We start from the raw sequence: 15602 nt of genomic DNA, 5'->3' as shown, positions 1-15602 counted from the left end.
TTCATGATGTAATGTTGTTCTATATCATAGTCTGATGTCTAGGTATCAACCATTAAGATCACTGAGTTCTGAGAGTTCGGCAATACTGAAAACAAAAGCTAATCCTAAATATGCGGAAATGAATGCCATGACTTTTACATGTGCAGGAGTTAAGTTATGGAATAGCCTTGTTGGCCAAATTCAAAAATGTAGAGATAAGAACTCATTCAGGAAAATGTTAAAAACACAACTATTCATAGATGCATTTATTTGAGCAACTGATCTAATGTAAAGATTGAATCTGTCTGTTTTGCTCTTATTTTTTTCTGACTTTTTAATATTTTATGTATGTAACTTTTTGTAAACCATTTTGGAAAAAAACGGTATAGAAATTTTTAAAATAAATAAACATGTCTTACCTGGTACATCAGTTCTATGAAGGGGAAAATGCTGCTGATGGAGAAGATCAAGCAACAATTAAATCACCGAATAATTCAGGAGGCTTGGGCAAGAAGATGAAGGCCATTTCTCTAACTATGAAGAAAAAGATGGGCAAAAAGTATATCAAGGCACTTTCAGAAGACAGGGTATGTATTTATTTTATGAACAATTTTGTATTTGTATTAAATCATGGTTGAAGACAAAGGAACATTTGTTCCCTCATACAAGGTCAAAGATTTATGACAATGATGTTGGTGAGACCTCATCTGCTGGACACTACGATGCTCATTTTCAAAAAAGATAGGCGTCCAAAAGATGGCATAAACTGGCACTTGGACATCTTACTAGTCAAAACGTCCAAGTGAGCACTTTCAAAACTGACTTTCTAGTCGTCTTTCTGGTTGTTTTGTCTCCAGTGCATCTAAATCTTAAGAAGACGTGTTAAAGCAGTGGTCTCAAACTCAAACCCTTCCCAGGGCCACATTTTAGATTTGTAGGTACTTGGAGGGCTTCAGAAAAAATAGTTAATGTCTTATTAAAGAAATGACAATTTTGCATGAGGTAAAACTCTTTATAGTTTATAAATCTTTCCTTTTGACTAAGTCTTAATAATAATATTGTTATTTATGACTAAAGAGACATATGATCAAGAAACTTTTATTTTACTTTTGTGATTATGATAAACATACCGAGGGCCTCAAAATAATACTTGGTGGACCGCATGTGGGCCACGGGCCGCGAGTTTGAGACCACTGTGTTAGAGGCATGTTTTGGGCGGGATTAGTACTTTGACATTTTAGTGATAATCAAACATTTTACAAAATGTCCAGGGCACAATTTGGATGTTTTGGACTAGACCTGTTTTTAAAATGAATAAGGGCCAAAAAGGTACCCAAACTGACCAGATGACCACTGGAGGGATAAAAATATGGCCCCTGCATACTCCCCCAGTGGTCAATGACCCCTTCCCACTTCCCAAATATTTGCATGAAATAGTACATATTTGTTTCTACGACAGCTTGTAGATACTATGGCCAATCCTAGTAGAGCTGCAAGCTGATCTCTGAAGTACCATATTTTCACTCATATACCGCGCACCCATGTAAAACGCGCACACAGGTATAGCGCGCGGGGAACATAAATTTATGTAATAAAATTTTAATATAGCGCGCACACGCGTATACCGCTCATGCTAAAACCTCCTCCTGCCTACTCCGAACCAGCATCCTCCCCCCCGCTCGCGTCACTCCCCCCCTCCCCCCTCCCCTGCGATCCTACATCCCCCCCCAGCACCGCAAAGACAACTCTTACCCGATGTGCCAGTGCCAGTGCCCGAAGATCCTCCCTCGTTGGGCTGGGCTGGGCTGGGCGGTGCGAGAGAGATCCTCCTTCTTCCTGTGCTGGGCTGGACTAGGCTTTGAGCATTTGCGCATGCTCAAAGCCTACTCCAGCCCGGAATAGGAAGAAGGAGGATCTCTCTCGCACCGCCCAGCCCAGCCCAGCCCAGCCCAACCCAACGAGGGAGGATCTTTGGGCACTGGCCCTGGCACATCCTGTGCATTGGTGCTGGTGCCAGTGCCGGTGCCCAATCGGGTAAGAATTGTCTTTGCGGTGCTGGGGGGGGGATGTAGTATCACGGGGGAGGGGGGGTGATGCGAGCGGGGGGAAGGATGCCGGTTTGCAGGGGGAATGCCAGATCAGAATGAAAAAAAAAATTTGTACAATGCGCTCACACGTATAACACGCATGGTTATGCACGGTTTGTAAAATCGTGTATAACGCGCGTGTTATATGCGTGAAAATACGGTAGTCTGGTGAGCAGTGTAGTGGACTGCAGAGAAGGGGACCCAGGTCCATATGCCACCCTAACTAGTACAGTTGTGGTGGAAAGTATAAACACACCAAAATCCAACTGTACTGCCATTTAGGTGACAACTGCAGGCATACGGGCTATTGGGGTGGTAAACAGGTGGGTACAGTGGTTTTGGAGGAGTTTTGGAGAACTCACCATATAATGTATGGGAGTTATATGAGATGTGTGTACCTGTCACCCTTAATGTGAAGTTCACAGCAGTGCCCCCAAGGGTGCCCCACTGCTCTGCTGGCATGTCTGTGTGGCCAGTCCATTAAAAATGCCGGTCCCTCCTACATGCGAATGGCTTGTTTTGGGCATTTGTTCCTGACCCTGTGAAGTAATAGGCCACAGGTTTCTGAGTTCATAAACTGCTTCTTTGAACCTTTAATAAAGTGCTTCCTTGAATCTTCTACAACCTTGTCCAGCTGTATCATTGAAGGCCAACTCCCAGTCCTCACTCACGGTCCCACAGGGCCAGCATTTTTAATGGACTGGCCACACAGACATGCCAGTATAGCAGTGAGACACCCTAGGGGGCACCAGACTTGACCTGATAGTAACTAACAGAAAAGGAAGTGATGCATCTGCTATCGAGCTATTCTTCAAAAGATAACATTTCTGCAGACAGGAAAGAAAAGCATTCGTGATTAAGGTTTAGAAAGGGAATTTGGGGCACCTGCCACCTGTAATGTGTGTCATAAGAATGATATAAGAGTATTTTCCATTTGTACTTGCACTTGCAACTGTTACTCTTATATAAAGTTTTATATCTTGTGCAAAACAGGTAGAAGTTTGTAAGTTAAAGAAATATCCTGATCAATACAGAAAACAATCCAGCCTGAAATGGCCACTGAACAGTTAAATAGCTTGTTCAGAGCTATCCATTAATTTTCAGCTGCCCTTAGGGGGGAATTCATCAAGAGCGCAGTATATGCTAAGACCCCCATTATTATTTCTATGGGCTTCTTAGCATTTAGCATGCACTAAATGCTAGCATGCACTAAATTGGTTATTGCCTCTTGATGAATTTCTCCCTTAACCAGTTATCGCCGCTGGAAATTATCAGTTAGCGCTGGAAACTAGCAGTTAGCGCCTATGTGAAGCCATCTATATTGGGCAGAGTTGGCACGTGACTAGTTAATTGCTGATATGCAGTACTTAATCGGCCAGGGTAACTGTATAAAACACAGTCCTGTCTTTTTTGTGGCAACCCATGACTGCTTAAGTTCTAAATATTGACCCTGCATAAAACAGATATTTAGTGCCAAAGCCCAGACATGGCCCAGCATTGAATATCTAGGAATAATGCCAGCGATGATCAGTGAAACACACACTGCCACCAGCTGAATATTTGCCCTGTAGTAATTAAATCTTAACCCCTTTATTTTCACGTTCATGTTTTTAATCATTCTCACAATAAATCCATACCTCTAATTCTTTTATTTGTCCAGTACATTTTAAGCTCCATAGAGCAGGAACCATCTCTTATGTAAAACAGAGCCTGCGGTATGGTTAAAAGTATGTGCTTAGGAGGAAATTCAGTAAAGAGGATGCCAACATTTAGGTGCCAAGAATGCACACAAATGACCAGAATACTGGCATATAGGCATGTATATGTACACATACATGTTATCACAAGTACAGATCCTCCAGCAGAGCGTCAGGCCTTGAGCAAAGTCCTTTTCAACAGTTTTATTTTCCCCAGGTCTTCTCAACAAAGAAAACCCCCCTTTCTCCAGTTTCCAGTCCCATAAACAATTACAGAACACAGCTTTATTCCCCCCACCCCTCAGCAGATTGGTTCATCCTGCAGTACTCTGATGCAAAGTTTTATCCTAAGGATCTGATCTCCCCCACCCCCCACCCCCACCGCCTTCCAGAAGGGGTTCCCAGTCCCTAACAAGTCAAATTTCCACCATTCTATGCAAATCTGTCTCATACATATTCATTAGGGATATTTTGAAAACATGACTGGCTGGGGGTCCTAGGGGACTAGTTAATTGCCCTGGATCCCCTTAGTTTCAAAACAGCCGATTCACTGAACAATGCACACATTTACCTACCCTGATATTAGTGCAGGTCATCACACATAGGGTTACCAGATTTCCTCTTTTAAAAAAGAAGGCATGTGGCCCCCATCCCATTCTGCCCCCAGCCTTGCCTCCACACAAACCTCATGTCTCCTTTTCCCAAGCTACGGGCCATGTCTGGAGAGCCTCCGCGCACTCGTGGATGTCAATGAAATTTCATCACATGCATGCATGTGATGTCAACATCTGTGCATGTGCAGAGGCCCACCAGATGTGGCACCAATCTCGGGGCTTTCCAAAACCCGGACAAACTGCCGGGTTTTAGAAATCCCTCATATCTGAGGTTTCCCCAAATATCTGGTAACCCTAATCACATATGATGCCTTGATACAGCAGAGCCTCACAATGAGCTGGTTCAGTTGCAGACATATCAAACGCATATCTTTCAGTTTAACTTCCTGTTGCAGTGCTTCTGCTAATGGTAGCTTTTGACCGAAAGGGTTATTTTTGAATTGCTAAACCCTTGCCTACCTAGAGCAGAAAGGCAAACCGTGATATGATTTTTAACTTATTCGAGAGCCTGTTTTTTTAGGTGTACTAGAAGTTACAGACTTTGGTATTTAAGTTTCAAGTTTATTTAGATTTGATATACCGCACCAATGGTAAAGCCTTTTGGGCAGTTTACGATAATAAAAATATACTGAAAATGGGAAAATAACTATAATTTAAAATAGGATAGAAAAAGAGTAGAGGAAGGGAACAGGAAGGACAGTAGTGGGGAGGGAAATCACATTGCAGATTCTCAAGACAGCAGTACACTTCTCCCTCCGTATTCGCTGTGATCGAGGATTAACAGAACCGCAAATGCAGAAAAACCGTGAATAACTTTTTCATATGTTATTCGCTGTTTTCTATTAAAAGCCATCGTGAATATGGTGAAACCGCAAATAACATGGCGGGAGACCTGGCCTGTTCCTGAAGGAGAGGCAGAACACGGCGAAGAAAGTGCTGGGAATCGGCGATTTTCTCTGTAAACGCTTGGAATTGGCGATTTCTCTATGCAAGCTGATGTAATTGGCGGGGAAGGAGCCAGCAAGCTAAAAACCATGAATAATCAAAACCGTGATTGCTGAAACCGCGAATACGGAGGGAGGAGTGTATTCCAGTAACCCCAGCTAGCAAGCCAAGCCTGCTTCGCAGTAAATGAGAACATCTTAGATAAATAAATCGAAAAGCCACGTAGCTGGAAAGCCTCTGAGAAAACCAATGGAAAATGATTTTGTAAATGGAAAAGCTGAAAGATTTTTCAGTCGATGTTGACTGCATATAAATGCTAATGTTGTACAGGTAGATAAAGGGGCATCCATGTCTGTATATTCACAATTTAAAGAATATTTTCCAAAGGCTTGATAAATGCCAAACCTTTTGCAAAATATCTATAAGGACATGGGAAAAACCAGCAGGCATTGCGGCACAGCCAGCAAGAATGTAAAGGAACATGTTCAAAAGAAAATGTGGTGTCACGGGGTTTAGAATGTGTACGTGCTGGTACTTACCCACGTAAGTGGTAATTTTGCAGCCTACACTTTTCAGTGTCAGATATAAATCATATGTTTGACGAGAACCAATTAAGGAACAAAGTTTAAAAAACTCTCATTTTTGCTAATTTGAGGTGTTTTTCAATGCCAGAGAAATAAGCACAATAGCCGTCTTTGTAATTCCTTGAAACCCCGGATCCAAAAAAGTACTTAGCTGACAAGTGTAACTGCCAATATCTAAATTTTATTCAATAGACCTAAATTTCCATTGCAAAAGAAGAAATAAACACATACAAGGTCTATTAAAAAAAAATAAATGTTTCCATATCTTTAAGAACATAAGAATAGCCATATTGGGTCAGATCCTGCTTCCACCAGTGGCCAATTTAGGTCACAAGTTCCTGGCAGAATCCCAAATGATCAAGATAGCAGTAGCCCATTGAAGCAAAGTCCTGTTGGAACGAAATCCCGACTAGGAACCAAGTTTCGACATGTAAAAAATGCCTTTTTCTTTCAAGTACCACCTCATCTTCCCTTCAACAATACAGCAAAGCCACACTTGAAATCTGCCCGGGCTGATACAGAAAATCTATAGGAAAAAGTACCATTTAAATTAAATTAATTTATGGAGAATGTATGGTTGGGCAGACTGGATGGACCATTCAGGTCTTTATCTGCCGTCATTTACTATGTTACTATGCATAGGCCCAACAGCCACCATGTCCCCTGAAGAAATCATTACCTAATTACCAAAAGATTCACTAGCCTGTGGTATTGAACTACTGTGTGTTAGTGAATCTCATTTTGTTTTCCTGCAGTAAAATAGCATTAAACATTCCAATTAAGAATTCCAATTAAGAATTAGGACCCTTAGACTGTAAACCCTCTTGGGAAGGAGCATACCTAAAATACCTGTATGTAATGTGTTGTGAGCTTGGATTTGGAAGGTGAATAATCAAATCCTAAATTCTAACTACTACCAACTAAGGCTGGTCATCCTTTATCTATGGGGAAATCTTAGCCCAATGTTAAGCACACCGATAAAAACTGTGACTGCGCTAGATAGAATTATATTCACAGCTATTCACTTCCCCTGAAGAAGCCGTTGGTGAAATTGAGACACACCGTAGAATATCAGATAAGTACTGGCTTTCATTGATGGATTTAATATACAATATATATTTTACAATATATTAAAGATAACCTGAGGCATTTTTGACCTGTGATTGAAATTGGATATAGGTCAGTAATACCACTGAAGTCTACTACTGTGTCTGTCCCTTTCACTGAGGCCTTTTTCCTCCCTATAAAACAAAAAATATCTATTATACAATATTGACAACAAGTTTATTGTATAACATTAATGATAACATTATTGGGGTCAATACGTTTCCACTGTTGGAGTTTAACAGTAATTACCCATAAGTGATGTTAATTGGCACCAGTTTGCAATTATGCAATTAACTGTACTTAGGCGCTATTCTATAAAGGCGCTATTCTATAAAGTTAGCACCTAAGCTCTATAGCATATAACTGCAAAGGGAGCATTAACATGAGAGGAGCGCGGCTGGGTCAGGGGCATGTCAGGTACTTAAGTGCTAATTTTATAGAATACTGACAGTATTTAAGTGCAAGCATTTGCACCAGCCTTTGGCAGAACATACCGTATTTTTCGCTCCATAAGACGCACCTAACCATAAGACTCACCCTAGATTTAGAGGAGGAAAACAAAAAAAAAAAACATTCTGAACCCAGGCTCTGCACCCAGTCCCCCTCACTCCATGCCAGGCTCTGCACCCTGTCCCCATCCTTGCCAGGCTCTGCACTCTGTCCCCACTCCCTGCCAGGCTCTGTACCCTACCGCACACACCTTGCCATGCTCTGCACCCAACCCCACACTCCTTGCCAGGCTCTGTACCCTGTCCCCCCTCCCTGCCAGGCTCTGCACCCTGTCCTCCCAGTACCTTTTTAAATCTCCCATACCTTTTAAAAACATCCCCGCCCCATGCCTTTTTTAAACATCCTCCCTCCTGGTTGTATCTTTTAAAAACACCCTCGCCCTGTTCCTTTTTAAAACAACCCCAGCCCCATCCTACCTTTTAAAAACACCCCTGCCCCGTCGTACCATTTAAAAACACCCCTGCCCTGTCATACCATTTAAAAACATCCCACCCCCTGTACCTTTTTAAAACACCACCGCCCTTCCCTACCTTTTAAAAACACCCCTGCCCCATTGTACCTTTTAAAAACACCCCCACCCCATACCTTTTTAAGCCACCCCATCCCATCGTACCTTTTAAAAACACCCACCTCTCCCGTACCTTTTTAAAATACCCCCACCCCGTCCTACCATTTTAAAAAAACCTTAAAGCCTGGTGGTCCAGCGTGTATCGACACGAGCAGGAGCCAGTTTCTGCGTTGCTGCCTGGGCCTGCGCTGCTTCCTGAATGGCTGCCATCAGTTCTCGCGCATCCGGTACGAGGGGGGCTGGGAGGGTTGTTTTTAAAAGGTACAACAGGACGGGGGTGTTTTAAAAAGGTACCGGGGGCAGGGGCATTTTTAAAAGGTACCGGGGGTAAAAATAAGATGCACTGACATTTCCACCCAATATTGGGTGGAAAAAAAGTGTGTCTTATGGAGCGAAAAATACGGTAAGTGCTTGTGCCTAAAGTTATTCTAGTATTCTTTAACAGCTTCAGAGCCCAACTTTTCCATTATAGAGCACTTGCTTAGCACTATATTTTTTTTGCATCTGTTTTGCCATCCTTTTTTTAAATCTACCCCTTGGTGTTTCAGAATGTACATGGTGATGGTGTTGCAAGCTTCCGTCGAGACAGTGATTCTGCTGATGGACTACATGCAGAAAAAGTTTCTTTGAAAGCCGCCGAATCTACTGAAAGTCTTCACAGCCTTAACAGTGGACAAAGCTCATCAAGTAAGTACTGTATTGTGGAGGGGAGGCATTTTGACCCTGATTCTTTAAAGGCTGCCTAAAGTTTGGTGCCAATATTGGCACCTAACTTAATTTGATCAATAAGCTTAATCACTACTGATATTGGTACTCAACATCTCACAACCAGCTTTAATTGGACTTAATTGAAAGTTAGGCGACTAACTTGAAAAACGATTCTATAAAAAGTAGGTGCCTAGCCCAAAGTATGGCGTTGTTAGGAGCGGATCATGGGTGTATTTTCAAGTTAGGTGCCTCTTCCTGAATCAACGTATATACTCGAATATAAGTCGATCCAAATATAAGTCGAGACCCCCATTTCCCCCCCAAAAAGAGGAAAAATGGTTGGCTCAAATATAAGATGGGGGCTTAATATTCAAGTGCCCTGCCTTGCCAGAATCTGTACCCAGCGACCCCTCCCTCACTCCCTCCTCTGCCAGGCTCTGCACCCAGCCCCCACCCTGCCAGGTTCTGCACCTAGCCCCCTTCCCTCCCTTCCCTACCCAGCTCTGCACCCAGCCCCACTCACTCCCTGCCAGGCTCTGCACCCTGTCCCCCTCCGTTCCTCCTTCACTTCCCTGTACCATCTGCTTCCTTCCCCATGCCTTGCAGGCCTCCACTTGACCTGCCGCGGAACCCAGTGGTCGGCTGAAATATGATGGATCCCTTGCCTCCCATCCCAGCTGAATTAAAAAAAAACATGTGCTACCCCCACCACACACACCCCCTGGGTCTCTCCAGCATCCCCCTCCCCCGACTCCTCACCAGCCTCACAGTGGGTGGCACAGGGGGAATCCCTTTTGCCTCCCATACCTGCTGAAATTGACAACCACACCTCCCTCCCACCTCACCCACATAACTTTCAGGTCCCTGGTAGCCAGCTAGTGCACGGAGCAGGAGCGATCTTCCTGCCCTCCTACTCTGTTCGAGGTTGCTGGCTGATTGGCTGTGGTCTCAAACGGAGCAGGAGGGCAGGAAGATCACTCCTGCTCCGTGCACTAGTAGGCTACCAGGGACCCAAAAGGTATGTGGGAGAGGTAGGAGGGAGATGTGGTTGTCTTGGTATTGGCAATGTGCAATATTTCACTTTCAACATGGGGGTTCTTAACCTTTTTTGGTTACCACACCCCTACAACTGATCAAGAAAACCCTTTCACCCCTTCCTAAACCACGTGCCCACTAGTGATTACTGACAACTACTAATTGTTAGCCACTAACCCACAGAATCTATATATTGTGTCCAAAATTGGGTGCCGATATTTTACGCAAATCCAAGCTGTGCACCCAACTAAATTGGCTAATGAGCCAATCCGTGTCAGTAATTGGGTGCTAATAGGCACCAATTGGCACCAACTTGAAAATGCACACACAACTTGCTACACTATACTATAGCAAAATGCATGCCCAAATCACATGGGGCTGATTTTATAAAGGGCGTCTAAAGTTAGGCACCTTTTAGGTGCCTAACTTAATTGGCAAAATACCCTTAATAGGCTCAATAATAGAAAAAGAAATTAATTGTGCAATAGGTGCCTATCTGATTCTATAAAAGATAGGCATCTATCACATGATGCTTAGCGGTACCTAATGCCTAAATGGGTGTTTCTATGGGCAGAGTATGACTTAGGTTCCACTAGGCATGATTCTCCAAAATTTTAGGCACCTGAAATGTAGGCCTTTAATACCGTCACTTAAATTTCAGGCGCCTAAGATTTACATAGGGCCGCTAGCCGAGATTCTGTAAATGTCGCCTACGCGTGATTGACACATGGCCGGTGCCTATTTTTTTTTAGATAGCAGCGGTTTAGACGTCATTTATAGAATCAGCCCAAAAGGGGGCATGGCTGTGGTAGGTGCATGGGCGAGTCAAAGGCATTCCTAAAATTTGTGTGCAGTTTTATAGGCTACCATTGATGTGCACCCAAATTGGGCACTGGGAATTATATCTGATTTCAGCAGGCATAAGTCTCAGCACCCAACTTTGGGCATCAAAACTTAGTAATCCATGCTGTTCTATCATGGACAATTATTTTTTATTTTTGGTGCCTATTTTTGAGTACCATTTACTGAATCTAGCCCTAAGAATACTGACATGTCAATAAAATTACAGTAGTACTAAATTATATTGCCAATCAGTGGTGTAGTGAGGGTGAGAGGCGCCCGGGACCCAGAAGTGACATCATAGGGAGAGATGACACTAGTGCGAGCAGCAGGTTGGAGTTGCTGCTTGCGCCGGCAAAGAGCTAGAGGTACGGTGGGGAGGAAGTGAAGGTGAGTGCATGGTGGGGTCAGGAGTGGGAAGAAGCGAGGGGGGGGGGAGCGGAGAGGAGGATAGGTGCCAGCGCCCCCACCAAGATGGCGCCCGGGGCGAAACCCTCCCCTCCCTTAATACACCAATGTTACCAATAACCTTCCTAATAACTGCCTTCATTCTGTCTGGAAAGTTTCAATAAATTGCTTTAAATGTCAAGACCCTTCTCCATACTTCATTTGGCCACTTCCCAAGAATCCCTGCTTTAATAGAATGCTTTAAATACCTCAAATTAAAAACACTTTTTAAGCCTGCATGCAATATTCTTTTTAAAAAAAAACACAACCCCCAGACTTCCTCTCCATCTCTCTGTGCTCCACTCAACTTATGCCTACATGATACAGGTGTCTAGATAGGACAGAAGCAGCCTTTAATTGCTTATGCCCCACCAGTGATAATAGCGCCCACCAGTGATAATAGCGGGTGCCATTTTTAAAGATGGTGCTAGCAAAGTAGGAGCATCTGTGGTTTGCTCCTACTCCATTTCAGCCTCAGGATTGAGTCCTCTTGCACTTTATCATAGTTGACAGCATCAGCAGGTGGATGCCATCATGGGCCCCTTTAAAACTAACAGCTGTAGTTAGCCTTTTACATTTTTAATCACATCTTTCTACTAATCATATTTTAACGTTGATTTGATATACCACCAAATCAATTAGATTTTCTAAGCAGTGTACAGCTTAAAATAAACAATTAAACGGACCTTAACAATTACAGGTTAAAATGAAAAACATATACAGTACATAATTGAACATGAAAACAAGCAGGCAGTTGGTTCATTGTTTTGAGTACTCCTGAGACTCTTGAGATTCTCTTCCCACTCCACCCCCAACCAGTAAGATGGACATGCAATGGTATACCAGAAAATAATTGACAACTAGAAGGAGTAATAAGTAGTGCTCATCAATAATTGCCTGTGAGATAAATAGTGGGGTTTGTACCAGAGTTGCTAGTAGGGACATGTAAATATTAAGCAGAATAGGCACTGAAATAGAACCTTGTGGCCTGTCGCAAGAGAAAGAACATGATGCTGAAATACATTCAAACAATAAATGATTGGCTATTCACATATGAGCAGAACCAATCTAATGCTGTTCCTCATAGACCACGTTCAGATACCAGGGCAACCAACTGAAATGCTGCTATTAAATCAAGGGATATTAAGGAGGACATCATTACCTACTTAATGCAATCCATTAGTCTTAATGATGTAGCTTTAATGCTGTTTTGAAGATGAAAACCAGTCTGCAAGGAATATAGAGTATTTAACATTTTTCCAAAAATCTAGAAGTTGGGTGGCTACTCTTTTTCTGTCAATTTGGATTTGATTCTATTCTATTCGGATTCTTGTATTCCTCATTATGTCCCACTGGATTCATTGCGGAACACAAACAAAAAAAGACCTTCAACAGGGGAATTAAATCTTAAAACACCTTAATTGAGTGAAAATGGAAAACAGATGTGAGATGGGCTGACAATTTGTACTAATGATGGGATCAGTTTTTATGTTATTAAGAGAGAGATGTACATTTGTATGTTTCCAAATAAGTGGAACTTGTCCTTCAGTAAGACTATTATAATTCATAGCATTCATAAAAGGACAAAATGTTCTTTCTGATCTTTGATGAGCCATATAGAAAAGGGATCAAATAATGAAGTTGTGGACTACATAGTTGTCAACATCTTATCGATTACCAAAACTGCTGATAAGTTAAAAAGTGTTAATAAATTATGGGGCAAAACCTATATCATGCGGAAAGATTTTATCCAGGTTTTCTAAAGTTGGGCTCATGGGCCAGTAGAGGGAGGAAATCATGAACAGATATAATTGTATTGATAAAAGTCAACACCAAAAGCTCAGCTGCTAGTTCTAGTTACATGTATAATTTTATTTCAGACTTCTGAACTACAAAACAGCTTCTTAAAGGACACATAGAGGAGGAGAAAAAGAGAGCGATATAGAAATTTTTAAATAGATAAATGTTTGCTGGAGTGAATGTAGTATGCAATTACCTGAAACATTCTGGATCTGCTTCCTGGATTAGGTGGGACTAGCAACAGGGACAGCCTGAAATTTGATGAAGACATCCCATATACTGGACCATTCTGTGGACGAGCCAAAGTGCACACTGACTTTATTCCAAGCCCTTATGATTCGGATTCCCTCAAAATCAAGGTAAAGATTGTATAGAAAGGATGCCATCTGATCTTTTGGAAATATACTTATGCCAAGTTAACAATGGTCTTGGTCTACTGTCATTAGAACTATTCTGTATGATTTGGTTACTATCTAGCCAATATTTAGCCCATTGTAGTCAACGCTTTTTATTTAGTTTTTTTGCCTGTCCTCCCAAAGAAGCTCAGAACAGGTTACAAATCAGATACTCAAGCATTTTTCCTATCTGTCCTGGTGGACTCACAGTCTATCTAATGTACCTGGGGCAGTGGAGGATTAAGTGACTTGCTCAGAGTCACACAACGCAGCATAGGATTTTGAACCCACAGTGTCACGTGCCAAGGCTGTAGCTCTAACCACAACACCACACTCTGGTTACTGCTGGCTAATTCAGAACTAAATATTTAGCCCTGGGTCATATTCGGTTACCAGCACAGAATATCCAGATCTTCAGCAGCTGCTGGAAATTATCTGAGTAATGCCGATATTTAGTGCTGGAACCCAATATCTATTTGAGTAGGTCAGGACTGGTATTTATGAATATCGGTGGTGCCTGGTTATCTTCCAGCTCTGCCTTTGCTCTGTCCCTGGACCACCCCAGCACTAAACAAATAGTGATATGATGGGGTAGGAGTTGCTTTATTCTATATTTTTAAGGGCTGCCTGCATGGAATTTCAATACCTAAAACTGTAATACATGAAACAAAGATAGTAGGACATAATGGGGTAATTTTATAAAGTTTTTTTTTCTGTGAGTAAACCCAATGTTTTACACATGGAAAATGACTTTTGTCAAATTATTTCAAAGTATACGTATGTATATGTACACTTGGTGACAAGAAGGTATGTACTTTCCTCCAACATGTGTGTGGGGGTGGAATTTGGGTGACGTCACGCAGTACATGGTTACTTTATAGAATGCATCCATTATAAAATACACATGAATGTGTGTACTTCAATTACATATATTCACACCTACTCCTAAGAAGGTGTTTAAATGTACGTGGGTGCATTTTCACCACAGGTTTTCTGAGGCTATGTTATAAAGATACAATAGAGACCTATGTGGCTTTATAAAAAGTACCAAACTAAGTACCCACTTGCACTTCCTCGCTGGGTGACCTGTTATAAAATTATCCTCCAGCCTACCAGTAGTGTGTTGAACATTGTTTCACATTAGGGTTGTATCTTATATTTGTGGGACTGTTTTACTCATTGTTTTATGGTCGATAAAATTACCATCCACCAAAGCACCAAGAATGGCTAAGTGCAGATGTAAAGAAGTGTCTGGCCAGGAGGTTGAAGGGAGAAAGTCTTTCATATGGGCACTCTGAAATAATTTTCAGTATGTCAGATGTGGAGCTAGACTGACCTACAACACTTTCAGGAAAGCCATTAAAACTGCATTATTTGACAGATTTATCACCTAAATGGTATCCACACTAAAAATCAATTCTATTACTACTAATATGACCACCCTTGCGTATAATGTTATAATTTAATCAACTGTACATTGTATTCTAAGTATTTTTAAGAATCTGCATATTGTAATTCGCTGACTGTCCAGCTCTCTTCAATGTGAACTGCCTAGAAGTCTCACGACTATGGCGGTATAGAAGAATAAAGTTATTATTAATAAACAAGTAGATCTCCAGTCTGATTTTCAGGTGTCATCTTAAATTATTTACTGGTATTTATTAACCACTTTTTTAATGAAGAGAGTCCCCCAAAGTGGTTTACAATACACTGAATAGTAATTAAGTACTCTTATGTATTTCTCTATCTGTTCCAACAGGTTCACAATCTAACTATAGTACCTGGGGCAATGGAGGGATTAAGTGACTTGCCCAGTCACAAAGAGCAGGCTGGGAATGAACTCACAACCTCAGGGTGCTGAGGCAGCAGTTCTAACCACTAGGCCACACCTCCACTCTAATACTGATCACAAATTATCCCTGAACTTGTGCACTTCAATGAGGAAGTTATTAACATGGGCTACCCTTAAGACTTGTTATTTTATTGTTAAAACAAGTTATTAGAAACTAGGTCTCATTGCATAAAATGGGACCTGTGCTACAAAAGCACAAATTAGTGATAAAACAACGCCTTTTGACGGTAGTTTCTGTTGATAGTTATGACCTTTAATCTATTCTTCGATACAAAACTCATGTCTTGAAAAATTTGCCATTTAAAAGTCTTCACTAGTACTTCTGTAAAAGAAAAACAGATGCAATCAGGAGCTGTATTTGGACTTACTGTGCAAGTACCAGCATTGTGTTCTCCGACTTTTTGGGGGTCGGTATTCAAAATAATTTAATTGGG

The 15602-nt window shown here is 41.8% G+C and overlaps 1 protein-coding gene across 2 annotated transcripts in view; it reads left to right on the top strand.

Annotated features, from left to right (window-relative positions):
• Positions 1-15602, top strand: part of SAMSN1 (SAM domain, SH3 domain and nuclear localization signals 1) — a 497953-nt gene that overhangs the window by 467240 nt on the left and 15111 nt on the right. For both annotated transcript variants that reach the window (XM_033941849.1, XM_033941848.1), the window contains exons 3-5: positions 411-566; positions 8640-8778; positions 13150-13280. In XM_033941849.1, the coding sequence (XP_033797740.1) occupies positions 495-566; positions 8640-8778; positions 13150-13280 (342 nt within the window). In that variant the 5' untranslated portion in view covers positions 411-494. The remainder of the gene's footprint in view (positions 1-410; positions 567-8639; positions 8779-13149; positions 13281-15602) is intronic.

The sequence above is a fragment of the Geotrypetes seraphini genome, chromosome 4 (assembly GCF_902459505.1).
Source record: "Geotrypetes seraphini chromosome 4, aGeoSer1.1, whole genome shotgun sequence".
NCBI classification, from domain to species: domain Eukaryota; kingdom Metazoa; phylum Chordata; class Amphibia; order Gymnophiona; family Dermophiidae; genus Geotrypetes; species Geotrypetes seraphini.
This window is presented reverse-complemented; position numbering and strand designations above follow the sequence as displayed.